The sequence below is a fragment of the Hordeum vulgare genome, chromosome 1H (genome assembly GCF_904849725.1).
Source record: "Hordeum vulgare subsp. vulgare chromosome 1H, MorexV3_pseudomolecules_assembly, whole genome shotgun sequence".
NCBI lineage: Eukaryota > Viridiplantae > Streptophyta > Magnoliopsida > Poales > Poaceae > Hordeum > Hordeum vulgare.
Window position 1 is genome coordinate 508,457,436 of NC_058518.1, and position 18,256 is coordinate 508,475,691.

Genomic DNA, 18,256 nt, shown 5'->3' on the forward strand with positions numbered 1-18,256 from the left:
AATGTTTAAATTTTCATCCCTATGCTTCGTCATGCAGGACCGTACTGCATCGAATTAGGTCATGGCTTAACACATCGGAGTTGCATAATCTAGCATCACGATGAACCTTTCGAGCTCTTTCTAGAGTTTGAAAGTTGTTGAAGCAATAACCGTGTAACATTGAACGGTGACCTAGTCGTATAAAATATATGATAAGTGAAAATTTACAAATGCCAACCGGTTTTAGGGCAAAGACGGACGATATGACAATGCACGGGTGCATGATAGGTTTGTCAAGATCCATAGATCCAGGGCCTTCACATTTGTCGTATGAAGCGTGTGTGATTGGAGGGTGCGTTTTTGCATGCTCACTATATGATTTTCCTTGTGATTGAGATCACTATGCAGCCTATATTATGTATAACCCGAGAAAGTAGTTGAACTACGAACTGCTAGGTTATCGATCGAAGAAAGTGGCAAGCCCCTATGAAGGTAGAGGCGGGGCTTTGATATCACCTCTAGAGAAGCAGGTATCCGTGCGGCTATTCACGACCTTCAGTGCGAAGTCCCAATTATTATGAGGTTTGAGGTATTTCTTTTAAAAGTTTCGATATTTCTTATGATTAATATAATATAAAGAGCATAACGGAGTGTCTCATGAGTCCGCAACATTTGCCTAAAGCATAATAGAGTGCACAATGAACCAGCGCCACTATCTTGGTTTTGCTAGCATAATCACACCGAAGGTAAATTTTTGTTTTTGTTTTTTTCCTTTAGGCTTCGTTTAGTATGGGTGTAATATTTTACACCTGTATTTATTATACATGTGTATTCTACAGATCATAACATGACTTTTACCTGTTTAAAAACAACGAACAGAGGTCTGTATATATTTTACAAGTGTATATGGTTGTGAAACGGCGATCCAATCAGGGCCTTAGCCGCCTCCCTCAACCCTAACTTTTTGGAGTTCGACCACCCCCTAAACGAAGATCATCATACTATGTTCTGAATAGAGCTTTCTCCTTGGTAAAAACATTCTTTTCACTAGTCTTCTCATATTATTATTACTATCATTTTATCCTAAAGTTTTATTATCCTCCTATAGTTTTTAAAATCCAGAGCACGAGTGGATGAGCGGTGGCAAAAAGCAGAGATGCGGATCGGACGGCGCAGAAGAGTCCAACGAGCAGCAGCACCGCCAGCCGCAGCCCATGGCATGTGGCCCAGATGAAACGGAGAGAGGCATCTCTCTCCCGATTAAAACCAACAACAACAACGGCAAGTCGGCAGCAAAGCAGACAAGAGAAGGAAATCTACCTCCCTCCTCCCCTCCCCTCCCCTCCGGCATCCACCCGCTCTCCGGCGCGCCGCCAGATCGGGCCAGAAGAGGAGGGCGGGCACCTACCTTACCCCTCTCCTCCCCGGCGGCAGCCTGCGCTCGGTCGCCGCGGCGTGTGCGTTTGGCGGTTCGGGAGTCGGGCGGTCCGGCGCCGCGCGCGGGAGGGCAGGGGTCCGTCCGGTCTCCGGAACCGTCTTGGAGGGCAGATCGGCCCGTCCGGCAACCGGTAATGCAGCGGAGCAAGGTGGGTTTGTCTGGGTTCCGAGCCGCCCCTCCTCCTCCTCCTGCGTCTGTCCGGTAGGCACGATCTGCGCCTGTTCTTGCGTGCGGTGCCGATGCCTTGCCTGCTGCTCACCTCGGTGCGCCAGCACGATGCCGGCGTCTTTTTGAATCGTCGCCGCCGTGTTTTCAAATTCAAATCAAACCCCTTTGACGGATTCTTTGCTGCTGCTTTTTTGACCGGATTTCGGCGCTGCCGATCCCTCCTTCCTGCGGCCGATCTGCTGTTTCTGTCCCCAGTGAAAATTAGTCAAATGCCGTCGGTTCCTTCCGGTACGGCGACACCGCGTGATGAGTTGCAGGCAGCTCATGCCTCACATGGGAAAGTTGACCGTCTCCTTGCCGCTTCCTGAATCCAGATGCCCTCTGCGCCAACCAAACATTAAACAAAATCCGCAAGATGCCGCCTTTCCCCCGTCGGTGGTGCGCAAAATTGTTTGTTGGAGTCCTTGCAGATGCCCACCAGCAACCTGCCTTCAGTGGCAGAAAAGTTTTAGAACTGTTTGATTGCTGCTGGTGCTTTGGCTTTTCTTTTAATGGTTGGTTCTGTTGCAATGTGGCCATTGGAAATCTCTGTCGGTCTGCACTGATTATCTAACCCCCACCACACCAATCATTATGACATTTGAGTACCCCAGATCAACCGTTTAAAGTCATCTGTAGCCGGTGGCTGTCTTATCTGTTCTAACAGTTGGGTTTTGAGGGTTTGCTGATTCAGTATGTGAAATTCATGTTTTCCAGAGTTCGGCGGAGGTGGACTTCTTCACGGAGTATGGCGACGCCAACCGGTACAAGATCCAGGAGGTCATTGGCAAGGGGAGCTATGGGGTCGTCTGCTCTGCCCTTGATCTGCAGACCAGGCAGAAAGTGGCGATCAAGAAGATACACAATATTTTCGAGCATACCTCCGACGCCGCACGGATTCTCCGTGAGATCAAGCTTCTGAGGCTCTTACGGCATCCCGACGTCGTGGAGATCAAGCACATTATGTTGCCTCCCTCGAGGAAGGACTTCAAAGACATCTATGTTGTTTTTGAGCTCATGGAGTCTGATCTCCACCAAGTTATCAAGGCCAATGATGACTTGACAAAAGAGCATTACCAGTTCTTTCTCTACCAACTACTCCGAGCCCTCAAATACATTCATACTGGTAAGAAGCCGTTACCTTCAAGGCTACTGTTGTTGCTTGGAAAACAATGTTTCACCCTCAAGGTGGTGTGTGTTGTAGTTTACACTCATGTGTAGTAGGTCAGATCATCTTTTCATCTCCTTTTCACTTGCCTCTCAAACACTCCCCCCTAGAGGCTTGCTCTTCAATATTAAGTCCAGTGATGGGTCAGTTATGGTTTGTTCAGTGTGGAGAGCTAGATGATATACACTGCGGTTTAGTCAACAGTCCTCAGTAACAGTGGATACTTTAAGTATCAAAATGTGACTTGCTACGAGCGCAGTCAACCAAGTTAAACAACCTACAGTTGCATCTTTTTCAACCTACAGTTGCATCTTTCATATTTAAAAGCCAGTGATGGTTCAGTTATGGTTTATCATTTCATATTAAATCCTGTGTATCATCATCTCTCAACCTACAGTTGCATCTTTCTTCGTTTGCTTTGTGCTATGCATTACTTGTTCACTATTGTCACAATATGTATCATCCCTTATCAGCAATTTTTAAAATATGCCATTACATCCATTCATATATTAGGCTGCATTCTCTGAATTTCTTTGATTGTTTTTTTTCTAACTTTGGGGCCATAGATCATCCTGTAGCCATGATGGATGCGAATTATGCTTATATTCTATCAGTCAATATAATTAGCACACTATTATTTGATGCAACCTTTGTTCAACTCTTGAAACGAAATATTTTGGTGTTTTTTTCAATCCTTATATATGGTAGGCACTCTAGTCAAGATTCTGCAATTTGGTTGCTCATTGGAAATCTCTCCCACTTACTTGCCATCACATAGCTTGCCATGGTATTGAATTTACACTGCCAGAAATTGTATCCCAATGTTTTTCTTGAATGACACACTGTAGAAAATGTTATTTGATTGCGTGTTCTATTTTTATCACACATTTGTTTTTGCTGATAAGGACCTCGCATAACTGCAGCTAGTGTTTACCATCGTGACCTGAAGCCCAAGAATATTTTAGCAAATTCTAACTGCAAACTGAAGATATGTGATTTTGGACTAGCACGAGTTGCATTCAATGATACCCCAACAACTGTCTTCTGGACGGTATGTTAGTACAAAACTCAATTTATGTTTTTTATTGCAGCATTTTATTTTAGTGTCATCATTTACAGATATCATGTGCAATCTCTGCAGGATTACGTCGCGACAAGATGGTATAGAGCTCCAGAACTCTGTGGTTCCTTTTTCACAAAGGTAAGGTTTAAAGTTCATGGCTTTGTGCTTATTAAAAATGAAGAAAAGAACTAGGTTCTTAATCCTTTGACAGGCTTATACTGTAACAAAGAACACACTTACAATTTTTCTAGCATGAATTTATTGAATCGTGAGGCAAATGGCTTATGGTTGATGGTTCCGTATCATGGGTTATCTAACCTTTTGTTGTATAAACATTGTTTTTTGCTTTCATCTTCTCTGATGATAAGTTTTCTGGTGAAAATTTAAATGCACTGTGTCTGCTCTTTTTATCGTGGTTCCTTTTTTTTGCCAAAGTGTAAATTGTCTATGCTTTATTGTTATGGTTTCCCCATCTGTGGTATAGATTAGATCTAATCACAGTCATTTCTATCATTTTGTATTTGGTGACCTAATTTCATTCATGAATTGATCTTAGCATTTGTTCATCCTATGTTCTACATGAATACTCGATCACTTTCCTCTTAAATAACTTTCAAGAACAGTAAACATCTCTTACTCTCAAGAACAGTAAAAGCATCTTTATTAATTCCCAAGATTTTGATCCGATGTATGTTCTTAATCTATTTTGTATTTTTGTAAAATGCAGTATACACCTGCCATTGATATTTGGAGCATTGGGTGCATTTTTGCTGAGGTGCTGACAGGAAAGCCTTTGTTTCCTGGTAAAAATGTTGTCCATCAGTTAGACTTGATGACTGATCTTCTAGGCACACCTTCTATGGATACAATTTCTCGGGTATGGTACTAAATTCACTCGAAGAGTATATATTTAGTTTGTCGTGGAAATGTATTCAGTAAGCCCGAAATTTGACTTGTTGTTTTTGTTCCTTCCCAGGTCCGAAATGAGAAAGCAAGAAGGTACTTGACCAGTATGAGAAAGAAAGACCCGGTCCCATTTTCTCAGAAGTTTCCTAACGCAGATCCATTGGGAGTAAAACTCTTGGAGAAGCTATTAGCCTTTGATCCAAAGGACCGTCCAACTGCGGAAGAGGTAGTCTTATGGTGCTATTTTGTCTTTCTGACGCCTTGGTTTCTTCTCTCTGTTTGCAGCATTAGTTTGTTATATTTGTATGGAGTAAGTTGTAATGTTTCCTTCATTGTTTGTATTTTGTCAGGCATTGACTGATCCATACTTTAGAGGCCTTTCCAAGCCAGAGAGAGAACCATCCTGTCAGCCAATTAGAAAAATGGAGTTTGACTTTGAGCACAGCAGGGTGTCAAAGGATGATATAAGGGAGCTGATATTCCAGGAGATATTGGAATATCATCCGCAATTGCTGAAGAGCTACATAGATGGCACAGAGAGGACCACCTTCCTCTACCCAAGGTTTAAGTGTTTCTATGTTTATATTCCCTCATTTCTGTTTGTTGTGTCAACTCTTACTGACAGCAATATTTCTTGGTTATGTTTGTCAGTGCTGTTGATCATTTTAAGAAGCAGTTCTCTCATCTCGAAGAAAGTGATGGCAGCGGCCCTGTAGTCCCAGCAGATAGAAAACATGCATCTCTTCCTAGGTAATGTTGCATCGTGCTCTTGTCTTGTGTTCATTTTCTTTTCCTTCCACATCATTGGCACGTAATCAAACCACTTACTAATGGTGCACTTTGAAGTGCACTGCTCCTTTGCTTCATATTAAGATGGTTCGGATTTCAAATAATGGGATAATTATCATGTTATGAATTTGGTAAGAGTTGATTATCTGGATGGTGAACCGGCTATATAAACTTGAGTGTGAAGTGAGTGATCACAGGAGTTCAAAGATCTACTACTGTAATCTATTTTAAACTTGAGTGAAGTGACTGGGAACTTAATAACCGGTTTTCTCAACGGAGTTGGGGTTACAATTGATATATATAGGTTATCAGATCAGATGTTAGGTCCCGTGCGATACTTTATCATCACTTTGTTAGTCGAGGTTCTGTTCCGTAATCTAAGTGAGGGCTTAATCAGTATGCGTTCAGAATGTTGATACTTGAGACCCACTTCATAATTTGGTTGCTTTTTTGCCACTCAGTTAGCACACCTGTATGCCTTTCTCATTATATGTTTTAATATTAGTAAGGCAAGCCTGCGTTATTGCTGATAAGCATCTTCGCTTTTGCAGGTCAACTATTGTTCACTCGACTCCAATTCCTGCGAAGGACACTCGGCCACTCTTTGGCAAGCCTTGCAGCAAAACTTCCTCAGAGACAGGGAGGTATGCTGGGAACGGTCACGGTGCTTCTCAGGCTTCACACGCGGCACAAGCAGGTGCCTCTGCGTTCATTCTGCTATACATACATATTTTGTCAGCATTTACTTGAAACTTAATGTCAGAGTTGCGTATTTCGCAGTGGTTTCACGGAGAGCTGCTGGTTCAGCGTTACCTTACGAAGGTGGAAGCGGTAAACACCCTTACGACGTGGCAAGCAGGCCGGCGATGAGCACAGGATGCCCTCCTCAGCAGCAGATCCCACAAATGTATGGGCAATATCAGCATCAAGCGCCTGCTGGCGCTGGTGCTGGTGCTGGTGCTGGGATACCACAGGCCATGGGGGGCTATGCTTGTGGGGGTTACGCCAAAGGCACGGCGCCTGCTCCGGCCATGAGAGCACCCACCTACCGACATGTTCCGGCGGGGCAGAAGAACGGTCGTCTGGACAGACTGGCGGTGGAGACCACCGACATATACACACGGTCGCTCAACGGCATCGTCGCCGCTGCCGCGGCATCGGCAGGCACCGCCAGCGCCCACAGGAAGGTCGGCACCGTCCCGTTTGGCATGCCGACGACTTACTAGCGGCTATGAAGACGGCAGCGCCGCGTCTCCAGACTCGTTGATCGGAACGGTAGCAACCGGAGGCATTGGCCTGAAATAAGTTGGCGGATGAGGATCGTCTGGACGACGACGAAGGCATACATAGATGAATATGAAAACCTCTCTAGGCTACACAAAAAAGACGGAGGGTTTGGCCAGATGAGCTGTTTATTTAGGTGGGAATGAAAATTAATTAGCTGGTTAGCGGCTGGAGGCAGGTCAACTCAACACAGAAATGAAGTCTGTAATGTGCTACTGTACTATCCAACAGGCTAATTAATCAATTAATTAAAGGGATGATGGTCCATTGATCATCATCATATGATTCATTCACTCGTAGATCTACCATGCATTCATGCTGGATGGAAATGTTAGCCTAGTATTTTGATTGTAGTTTTGTAGTACTACTGTCATATGAAGCACATTGTAGTCTTGACCAATCATATCACTGGATATCACTGACCATGGCTTCACACACTTTGCATCGCATGACGTGGACTTGTGAAATCATGTGTGGTTTTATTTTTGTGCCAACATTAAAAATCAGAGTTTGCTAGCGATGGCCCGAACAGACACTGTAAGCACACGACATAACTATGAGCCACTTCTTTTTCGCCTGGAATTCTGCCATCCAGTCCTTTTCTGAGATTGTAGTTTGAAATTGTGGTATGAGTTGTGGCTGAAATGTCTCTAATGCATTTAGACTGAAACTGTTTGCTGAAATGCTAACACTTGTTGTTTTGAACAATTTCTTGTTGAATATGAGCACAAAAGTGATTTATGAAGCACAAAAGTGATTTATGAATATTATAAAGTGCTAAATATTATGACAAAAAGGCAGTGTAGTTTCCTTTGTTACAAAAGAGGATCAACTACGCATACATACATAAAAAATATTTCATTTGTTCTTAAATATAAGTTTTTTTTAGAGATTTTACTAAGGTACTACATACGAAACAAAATGAGTGAACCTACACTCTAAAATATGTCTATATACATTCGTATGTAATCCTCTAGTCGAATCTTAAAAGACTTATATTTAGAAATGGATGAAGTAGTAAGAACTGCACTATCCCAATTTGCTTTGGGCCCCTTGACTTCCTCCATCTACAATATTCATGTCAAAATTATAATATACTAATACTAGACATGAGTTATAAAATTGTTGGGCCTTTAAATGCAAGAGTGCAGCATGCAATAGATTTTTCCTTAAATCTAAAAGAAAAGGAAGTTTTTCCTCGACTGAGAACCAATTTGTGGAGTCTTACTAGCAGCCAGTAAGTTTTCAGTACTTGCATAAAACTAAGAAACTTCTTCGTAGTGCCTAACTTAGACTAGTAAGACGTCTCACTAACTTTGCTAGTTACAACGATTAACACGCTTTGTATGTATGGAATTGATGATTGCTTGCAAAAGAAAGTAAACTGTTCAGACTGTAAGAATAGAGAATAAGTTGATCGAGATCGTGATAATGAGCAATTGAGAATCGGGATCCATAACTTTACTAGTGATATCTCTCCAAAGAACATAGCATAGGTGTGGAACATATCTAATACTTTGTATTGCCGTGTCTTGGTAAAAATAGACACGTCATCAGCCAATAACTCATAAATAGTGTTTAGTTTATTTAAAATTTTGTAACATTTTTTGAAAAGACAGACATTAAAGAAAAGTAACTTTTGATAAAAAAAGAAGGAACAATAAAATGAAAAAGAAACCCGTACAAATAAGCAGGAAAAAAAGTGAACTTGAGCCGGTAAGGAACCTTATATTATGGAAAGTTTTCATAACCGGTATCTGTAGAACGCTAAATAGGCCGGCCTACTTACGCCAGCTCTGTGCGGCAGGGCAATAGTTTGCCTGAAAAAACAGTTTATCGCACAGAGCGGCAAATAAGATTTTCCATTTGAAGCAAAGCCCTTTTGGAAATGCTCTTACCTCTCTACAGATTTTGTATTGGGCCCCCAGAATTCCGACCCGACCTATGAGCGACGGCAGGGCGCCCCCTATTTACTTGTTTTGTTTTTTTCTCCCGTTTTTTCTTGTTTAAATAATCCAAGATTTTGAAATAGTTCATTTTGAAATAAATATGTGGTTTGAAAAAGTTCGTGGATCCAAAAAATGTCCATGAATTCAAATAATGTTCGTGAATTTGGATATCAATGGACATTTTTTATCAGATGAACAAATTCTGAATTTGATGAACATTTTTGAACTTGATAAACAAATCCTCAATTCAAGAACAATTTTTTTTTTGCTGGTCAAGAGCTGTACTGATTAAACTACAAGATCACAGTCTTTCCTGATACAATCAACTAGAAAAGCAGGGACATAATTAATCCACATGCAGCGTCTCCTAGAGGAAGTGGCTTGCTTGGGACAAAGGTGTTCTTGAACTGGATGAAGAGTTGCCTGAACGATGAAAGTTGGCCTGAGTTCCACATGTTGAGGACCTGCGTCCTTGATCACCATATATAGCTTCCAACGCCTGTGCACTAGCCGCCACCTCGATCATATACAGTATAAGGATTAATTTGGCCCGAAGCAACTTTCCTCCATTCTGACGCTGGCTGGCTTTTCATCATGTATTCACCGAGGACCTACCTGTACGATGTCACGCTCCATTTCCAGATCATTAGCTTCTCTAAGCAGGTACGTACTCATCATGTTTCACTTGTAATAACTTTTTTGCCATATCTTACCCAGGATATTAGGGGGGAAACTCTACATAGCTGAAATCAGCTAGAGAAAATTCAGAGAAAGAAAAAAACTGCAAATTCACACGGCTGAAATATGAGCACTAACGAGAGATATACCACCTCTTCACAGGCCAGCTCATTTGCTTCAATTTTTTTTTTCCTTAGATTGCGCTCTTTACACAAATGCCAAGCAACTTAAACCACCGCTGCGATCATCTTCCTTGTCACTGGGTCTTTTATATCCCGGCCTGGGTAATTCTTAACATGATCAATCTCTTGGCATTATGGCCAGTTGAGGGCATGGAAGAAAAGCATATCATTTGTAAAGCTGCCAAAGGAAGATGTTCTACCAGGTGTCCACGTTCAGTTTCAGTTAGTATTATTCGGATGTGAGCAAGGACAATTTCCTATTAAATATTTAGGCATACCAATACATTATAGGAGATTAACGAATGCCGAATGAAAGCACGTCGAAGAACGTTTGCAAAAAAGACTTGCGAGTTGAAAAGGAAAATTGCTATTCCTGGAAGGAAGACTGGTTCTCGTTAATTCAGTACTAACTAATATGATACTATATATGATATCTTTCTTCCAACTATCCAAAGAAATTTTACAAAGATTGGATTATTTCCGATCGAGATTCTTTTGGCAAGGGGATAGTGAAAAAAAGAAGTATCGACTGGTTAAATGGAATGTCGTATGCCGACCAAAGGACTAGGGAGGACTGGGGATCCATGACCTACAAGTCAAGAACTCAGCCTTCTTGGGTAAGTGCCTTTTTAAGTTACTTACGGAGGAATGAGTCTGGCAAACACTTCTTAAACAAAAATACATTGGCACAAAATCGTTATCACGGGTCCTATGAAAACCTGGTGACTCACATTTTTGGGTTGGCCTAATGACGAATAAGAAACACTACTTTCGCTTTGGGGTATTTAAGATTAATGATGGTTCGGAAATTAAATTCTAGGAGGACAAGTGGTTAGGGAATACCATCCTCCGAGAGCAATATCCGGCACTGTACAATGTTGTGCGACAGAAAGGTGCTACGCTTGCTTCCGTTATGCAAGATTCGCCATCAGATGTGACGTTCAGACGGGACTTAATTGGTACCAGACTACATTCTTGGAATGGCTTGTTGAGACGTCTGGCATCGGTTCAGCTGTCACAAGGTACCGATGAGTTCCGTTGGAATCTATGTGGGAATGGAAAATTCGCGGTGAATTCCATGTATAGGGCGTTGACACAGGCTGATGTGCCAGTCGATAATAACAAAAAATATGACGAATGAAGGTTCCACGAAAACTAAAGATATTTGCATGGTACCTTCGGAGAGGGGTCATATTAAGTAAAGATAACCTCATCAAACGAAACTGGCATAGCAACACGAAGTGTGTATTCTGTCCTTAAGAAGAGACAATAAAACACTTGTTCTTTGATTGCCAGTTCGTGCGGTCTATTTGGTCAGCTATCCAAATGAATTCCAACTTGTATCCACCAACTTCAGTTGACAATGTTTTTGGCAACTGGTTATTTGGGATTGATACTAAGTTTAGAACTACTTTAAAAGTAGGAGCGCTTGCCGTTATATGGTCCTCTGGCTGAGTAGAAATAACAAGGTTTTTAATGATAAAAGTTCTTTCGTTTGCAAGTTATCTTTCAATGCAGAGGTATTCTCCGTTCGTGATCCACGTTACAACGGACGGAGTTTCGTGACCTTTTTACGGAGGCTTCTGTTCGACTGAAGACAGTGGCGAGGGATATTTTTATCCCACATGGATGAGAGCGTTATCTCCGGATAGGCCCTCCTTAGGCAACGATGACTTACGTCTACATGATTGTACTACGTCTGTTGCTGATTTATTTTTAGATTATTCGGACTGTGGCTGTGTGCATCATAGTTATGCAGAGGTCGGGTGTAATGCTTAAAACTTTTTAAGTAATAAAAGTCCTTTATAAAAAAAAGGTTAAAAATTATTGGTGGGCATCTTCTGGACACTATAGCCCAAAAGTCCCGTTTATTCGGCCTGTTTTTCTGTTTATTTGCAGCTATTAAATTTCTTTTATCAGCAGTTTAGAGTAAGCTCGACGCGCATGAGGCAATCTACTGGCAAATACAAGTGATATGTTCATAAACACAGCTCGACCCACGCTTTGCACTGTGAGCTCCATCAGTTATCACTGAATTACCTTACAGCATGAACATTCCCTCGCTTCTCTGCTTGTGCTGCAAAGTTGAGAAATTCTGCATTAATACCGGCATCTAATACATCACCGATCAAAGTGTGCCTGGGCTGGACTGGGCAGAGTTCAATTTCTGCATATCTAACCTGATAGCATCCTATATGTGGCCCTTCCCGTTGACATGTATTTTTTTTTATACACGTTGACATCTAACTAAATAATCTGTTGCATTGTTTGTCTATCTTGATGTTTATTTGTTTCTACTCACTTACAAGACCCGGAGGTCCTATTTGACGTGTTCTGTCGCGACGCATACAGCAAGCCCCGAATGGGCCGGCCCATTAGCATGCTCGCGCGTTCGCCCCCGCTCCTACTGTGTCACAACGAAAAAAAATCAGAATAACAAGCTCTCTCCCCAGGAATCTCTTACTACAGGGCCAGCCCATCTTCGGCTCGCCCCCAACTGGGCCGGCCAAGCTTACTTTCTTGTTTGAAAAAAGCCAATAATTGTTTTTCAATATATTTTAAATTTTGAAACATTTTTGCAAATTCCGAACCATTTTTTCAAATTCCGGAACATTACTTCAAATTTCGGAAACATTTCTTTGAAAATCCGAAACGTCTTGATAAAAATTCCATAACATTTTTCCAAATTTCGGTACATTTTTTCTTAAAAATCCGAAACATTTTGATAAACATTCCAGAATTATTTTTCAAATTCAAGAACAAATTCCCAAATGCGGAACATTTTATAAATTCCGGAACATTTTTCAAATTCCGAAACATTTTTTAAATTCCAGAACATTTTTTGAAATTCCATTTTTTTTAAACAGAACTAGGAAAAAAAGAAACAAAAAATAAAACGAAAAAAGGAAAACCCGGTTCGGGGAATCTTCTGGAATTTCCGTTGGAAACCTCTAAAAGGTATCATTAATGGCCGGCCCAAACCCCGTTACTCGCTCGCACCTCGTGTGCGAAAGGTCAACAATCTGCTGCAGAATGCGGCAGATAGGATTTTCCACAAGACCCAGGCGAGAAGCGCCCCTCGCCTGAGAACGCGCCCGACTGGGCGGCCCATTTATGCGAAACTGACAGCAAACACACGCAAAATCCGTGGAAAAATCAGTGACGCAAGTGGCGGAATTCTAACCACTGACCTCTTGTCTACGCATAAAAGCAACAAGCTACTGGACCAGACAGCACACCATGACAAAAAAAGTAGTGAGAACTTTGAAGAACTAATGAAAGTGGTGTAACTGAACATTACTTAAAACGTTGCAAACAATTTTTCAAATTTTGAACATCTTTTAGGAAATTACGAATAATGTTTAGTTTACATGAGCAGTTTTTGAAATTTCTCATTTTTTTTACAAATTATGAACAAACAATAAAACTCCCTATTTTTCGAATTTAAATAGAGCTTAAAAATGAGAACATCTTTTGAAATTTTTGAACAATTTCTGTGATATACATTTTCTTACAATCCATAAGATTTTTCGAATTGTTGAACACAATTTTTGAAAACACGGAAGTTTTTTGAAAATTCCAAATCATTTTTGGAATCTCTTTTTTTTAATTGGTGGACAAACTAGCATTAATGTTATGACTCAAAAAAAGGTATGTCTCATTTGTATACAACTATGAGATTTTGAAAAATGGTGGGGAACTAACTCAATGGATTGGTAACTAAGAATCATATAAATGGTGGTTTAAAAAAGACACATTAAAACTTAGGTCCCTCCAACTCGGTTGCATATCTTTCAAAATATGGATCGAATATAGGCTTGCAACTAGGACATTTCAGGAAAAAAAGGATTGGGACCAAAAAGTAAAAAATCAAAATTTTGAGCGTCGAAAAAGAACAAAAGATGGACTAGTAATTCCGAGGGTTGGGACCCACATTTTGCATATTGAAGATATACTTGTACCTCGGATAAAAATTGGTCTCTCACCCTAGTTGGAAGTTGATTTGAATTTGTAACTATGACATAAATATTTTGAAGCCCAATTACAAGACGGTAATGGACTTCGAACAGGGGCGCAGAATAAAAAAGATGACCTACTCACACAAATAAGGGTGGCAAAAAAAACCCGGTTGCAAATACAGGGTGGGTTTGCAACTAGGAGTGGAGAACAAAAAAAGAGGGGAGAACAAAAAAAGTGTCGGCGCTAGTAATAAGTCGAGGGTGGTCTTGCAAACTAAGGAGACAAAAAAGACCTCGTGCCCATTTGTTAGTTGAGGGTGGACTTGCAATTAGGATGAAAAGCAAAGCACAAGCTCTAGTTGCGAGTCAAGGGTGGGCTTGCAATTCGGATAACTACGAGCCCAGTTACGAGTCGTTGATGAACTTGCAACTCGCACAACTAAGAAACTACGAGCCTAGTTGGGAGTGAAGGGTCGACTTGCAATTGGAATGAAACAAGCTATGGGTCAATTTGCGAGTGAAAAGGTGGACTTGCAACTGGGATAAAAAACAAAACACATGCTCCGGTTGCGAGTAGAGGGTGGGCTTGCAACTCATACAACTATAAAACTACGAGCCGAGTTGCGAGTTGAGGATGGACTTGCAACTCGGATAACTACGAAACTACGAGCCTAGTTGTGAGTCAAGGATCGACTTGCAACTCGGCCAAAATAAAGTATGGGACCAATTATGAATCAAGGGTGGACTTACAACTATGATGAAAAACAAAACATATGCTCCAGTTGCGAGTAGAAGATGGGGTTGCAACTCAGACAACTATGAGCCCAATTGCGAGTCCCTGCTGAACTTGCAACTGGGACAACTACGATACTACGAGCCCAGTTGTGAGTCGAGGCTCAACTTGCAATTGGGACGAAACAAGCTATGAGGCAAGTTGTGAGTGAAAAGCTGGACTTGTAACTTGGATGATAAACAAAACACATGATCGAGTTGCGAGTGAAGGGTGGGCTTGCAACTTGGACGACTACAAGTCCAATTGTGAGTCGATGATGAACTTGCAACTAGAATAAATATAAAATTATGAGCCGAGTTGCGAGTCAAGTGTCGACTTGCAACTGGGCTAAAATGAACTATGGACCGAATTGCGACTCAAAGGTGGATTGCAACTATGATGAAAAACAAAACATAGGCTTCAGTTGCGAATCGAGGATGGGCTTGCAACTCACACAACTAGGTGCCCAGTTGCGAGTCGAATGTAGACTTGTAGTTGGGACAACTACGAAATTACGAGTCATTGTGAGTTAAGGGTTGACTTGCAATTGGGATGAAAATCAAAATAAAGGGTGCAATTGTGAATTCAGGGTGGGCTTGCAACTTGAACAACAGTCGCAAGTCGAGAAAGACTTGCAACGAGGACAACTACGAAACTACGAGCCCATATAAATTTTAAACTATTCAAAATTTTGAATAAATGTTGACAAAATTGAACAATGTTCGTCAAACACCCCAAACCATAAATATGGGTGGTGTCCTTTTGCAAAAAAAAAATGGGGTTACATGCGCTCCTCTAGCTACCTGGTTGAACCAAAAATAATGAACAAAAAATAGATGGCCCTAAAACAGCTACAACCTATGAATTAAACTCAATGCACAAAACATAAAACGACACACTAAAAATAGTACTATCAGACCTCATTGCTTCACAAGGAACGAGCAGAACACAAGACATATCAAGAGTAGATGTAACTAGGTCGAGGTTGAGAGAAAATCATGTGTCGAGGGTGGACATACAACTGGATTGGGGAGGCCGGGGCAAATTTCTTCGTCAATAATGCACATGCAACTGAATTAGGGGTTGAGACAACTGCACATGTAGTGTAAAAAATATTCAAGAATTTAAAATGAAAAACCGCACACTACCTTAGAAAACACACACAAGAAAAGATGCAAAACCTCGTGGTTTATCATTTCTTCGTCATGTGGACAAGCCGGATCTAAAGGTGTGTTTGGTTCACGAACCATGTGGAATGGAATTTCATGGTTACATTCCACCGGAACCAAGTGAACTCCCCTTCGTACTCACATCACACTGAAGACAGATCAGAGTTGCGTGCCCAGGATCAAGCAAAAGGCCTTTAACAAACGCCTTGATTGTTCTCTAGTTCCAATTTTTTTTAACATCTCTCTATTTCCAATTAGTACAAAATTCAGGAAAATCCTATTTGACGCATTCTGCGTCAAATAGTCGGGGCTCCGCACCTCCCCAGAAGACTTGGACCGACCCAGTTTCGGTTGTCACCTTCTAAGCGGTTTCTCGTACCTTTTTTTTCATTTTTCTTTTTGTGTTTCCTTTTTAAGGTTATTTTTAAAACTAAGTTCATGTTTGAAAATTGTTCTTCAAATTTAAAAAAAATCTCGATTTTATAAAAAAGTTCTAAATTTCAAATAATTGCAGTTTTCTAAAAAGTCATAATTTTAAAACATGTTCTAGATTTTTCTAAATGTTCAACATTTTCAGAAAAATGTTCGCGATTTTGCAAAAAACTCATTTATCAATAAATGTATTTGTTTTCGTTCTCATGTTTTCCTTCACTTTTTTCTTTGTTCCTTTTCCTATTTTTTGTTTGACATTTCCTATTTTTTTGGAATTTAAAAAATAGTTCTCATGTTCAAAATGTTGTTCACAATTTATATTTGAATGTTCGTGCTACAAAATAATCTGGAATTTTAAAAAATGTTCTTGCTTTGGAAATATGTTCATTTTTAGAAAAATGGTCGTGTTTGAAAAGTTGTTCTCGTATTCAAAAAACTGCTAGATTTTTCAAAAAAAACTTCATTTTTTTCATAAATTGGTCATAATTTCAAAAATAATTCGTGTTTTCTCATTTTTATAAACAATGTTGCTGTTATACAAAAAAAGTTTCTCTTTTTTCAAAATTTGTTTGCAAACTGAAAACTTATTCAGATTTTGTTAACAAATTCTAAAAATATTCATGATTTGTAAATGTTTGGGTATTTTAACAATGTTCTCCATTTTAATTTTTTTTATATTCTCAAATAACGTACCCAAGTTAAGAAAACTGGTCGTGTTTCAAAAAGTGTACATAAGTTAAAAAAAGTTTCCGCTTCAATTTTTTTTACAAATTTCAATTTTTTTTGTTTTTTCATAAATTGGTCACAATTTTAAGAAATGTTCTTATCTTCATATTTTTATAAATAATGTATCTATTTAACGAAAAATGTCATTTTTTAAATAATTTTTCATAGATTGACTACTTGTTCAAATTTTGTTCGCCAATTCTTTAACTGTTCATGATTTGAAAATGTTCAGGAATTTTAGAAATTATTCTTAATACTGAAATAATGTTTGCATTTTCAAAAAATGTACTGAAATTATCATTTTCGTGTTTAAAAAATATTCCCTTTTTCATAATTCGGTCACAATTTTCAGAATGTTTTCTTGTTTTCGCATTTTTTTTAAAAAGGCTCATGTTTTACGAAAAATGTATATCTTTTTTAAAATTTGTTCACAAATTAAAAAGTTATTGAAATATTTTTACTGATTCTATAAATCTTCATGTATCAAAATTGTTTGGGAATTTATAAAATGTTCTTCATTTTTGAAAAAAGAATGTTTGCCTTTCCAAAAATGTACGCAAGCTCAAAAATTATTCCTATATCAGAAAGTGTACATAAGTTGAAAACATCTTCCCTCTTTAAAGATTGTTTACAAATTAAAAAAATGTTCTTTTCTTAATTATATTATTCTAAGTTTTTAAAATTCTCCTGTTTGCAAATTTGTTTTTCTTTTTAATTTGTTAAGAAATTAAGAAATATTTCCATTTTTTTTAGAAATAGAAAAGCTGTTTAGTTTGCAGAAATTCAAAAAATATCAAAATAGTTTTAGGGAAAAGGGAATGATAAACACAAAAGAAAATAAAGAATAAGAGAAAAAAAGAAATGGTAGCGGCGAGTTGTCGGACAAACACACAAGAGAGGCGAGGCGACGGATTTTAACGGGCTGGCCCAGTAGCGCTTTTCATAGATCCCGGTTTTGGGAAGGTTGCCATCCTTTTTTCCGGTTTTGGAAACTTTAGATGGTTTCAAAATATTTTTTGAAAATCTAGAACATTTTTGAAAAAAAATAGAAAAGAAAAAACAAGAAAAAATAAAAAATAAATAAAAAACCACTTCAGAAAATCTTTTAGAAGTTTTCCAAAACCAGAAAAAACCTACTGGAAACCTTTAGCAGGTTTCCAAAACCAGCAAAACTGCATGGAGATGTTCCACTGGAATGGGCCGACCCAGTTAGAAGGATCGCTCGATCTCCCCTGTGCGGAGCCTGGACTACTTGCCGCAAAATGCGGCAAATAGTAGATTCCTTATGTTAAACCTTCATCATTTCTGAACATTTTCACCCCATATCCAAAAGGGAATAATTGATCATAGTTAACATCTCCAACAATTATAGGTAGTTGACGAGCAGTCCTAAACCACGTTACATTCAATGTGCGCAATCACTAATTCCCATGCCCTCATGTAGCCAGGTAACAACTAGAAGATTTATTTTTTCCAGAACTTGTGGCTCAAGGCCCTTGTTAGAAATTACCCCTTTCGACCTCGTTTTGTAGAAAGGGATTAGGATGGTTTTGAT

General features: G+C 39.6%; 1 protein-coding gene across 1 annotated transcript; it reads left to right on the forward strand.

Annotated features, from left to right (window-relative positions):
- Positions 1-1,177: 1,177 nt before the first annotated feature.
- Positions 1,178-7,127, forward strand: LOC123451930 (mitogen-activated protein kinase 10-like). Its single transcript, XM_045128498.1, has 10 exons — positions 1,178-1,565; positions 2,342-2,750; positions 3,716-3,843; positions 3,934-3,993; positions 4,583-4,732; positions 4,832-4,987; positions 5,112-5,323; positions 5,413-5,511; positions 6,102-6,247; positions 6,331-7,127. Exons 1-10 carry the CDS (start codon positions 1,194-1,196, stop codon positions 6,774-6,776), a joined length of 2,178 nt encoding a protein of 725 aa, XP_044984433.1. The 5' UTR covers positions 1,178-1,193; the 3' UTR covers positions 6,777-7,127.
- The last annotated feature ends 11,129 nt before the right edge of the window (positions 7,128-18,256 follow it).

Excerpts from the sequence above, each read along its gene's own strand:
- LOC123451930 (XM_045128498.1), top strand. The coding sequence starts at position 1,194 with ATGGCATGTGGCCCAGATGAAACGGAGAGAGGCATCTCTCTCCCGATT. Across the intron at positions 1,566-2,341 it reads CGGTAATGCAGCGGAGCAAG|AGTTCGGCGGAGGTGGACTT; the intron begins GTGGGTTTGTCT and ends CATGTTTTCCAG. Across the intron at positions 3,994-4,582 it reads GTGGTTCCTTTTTCACAAAG|TATACACCTGCCATTGATAT; the intron begins GTAAGGTTTAAA and ends TGTAAAATGCAG.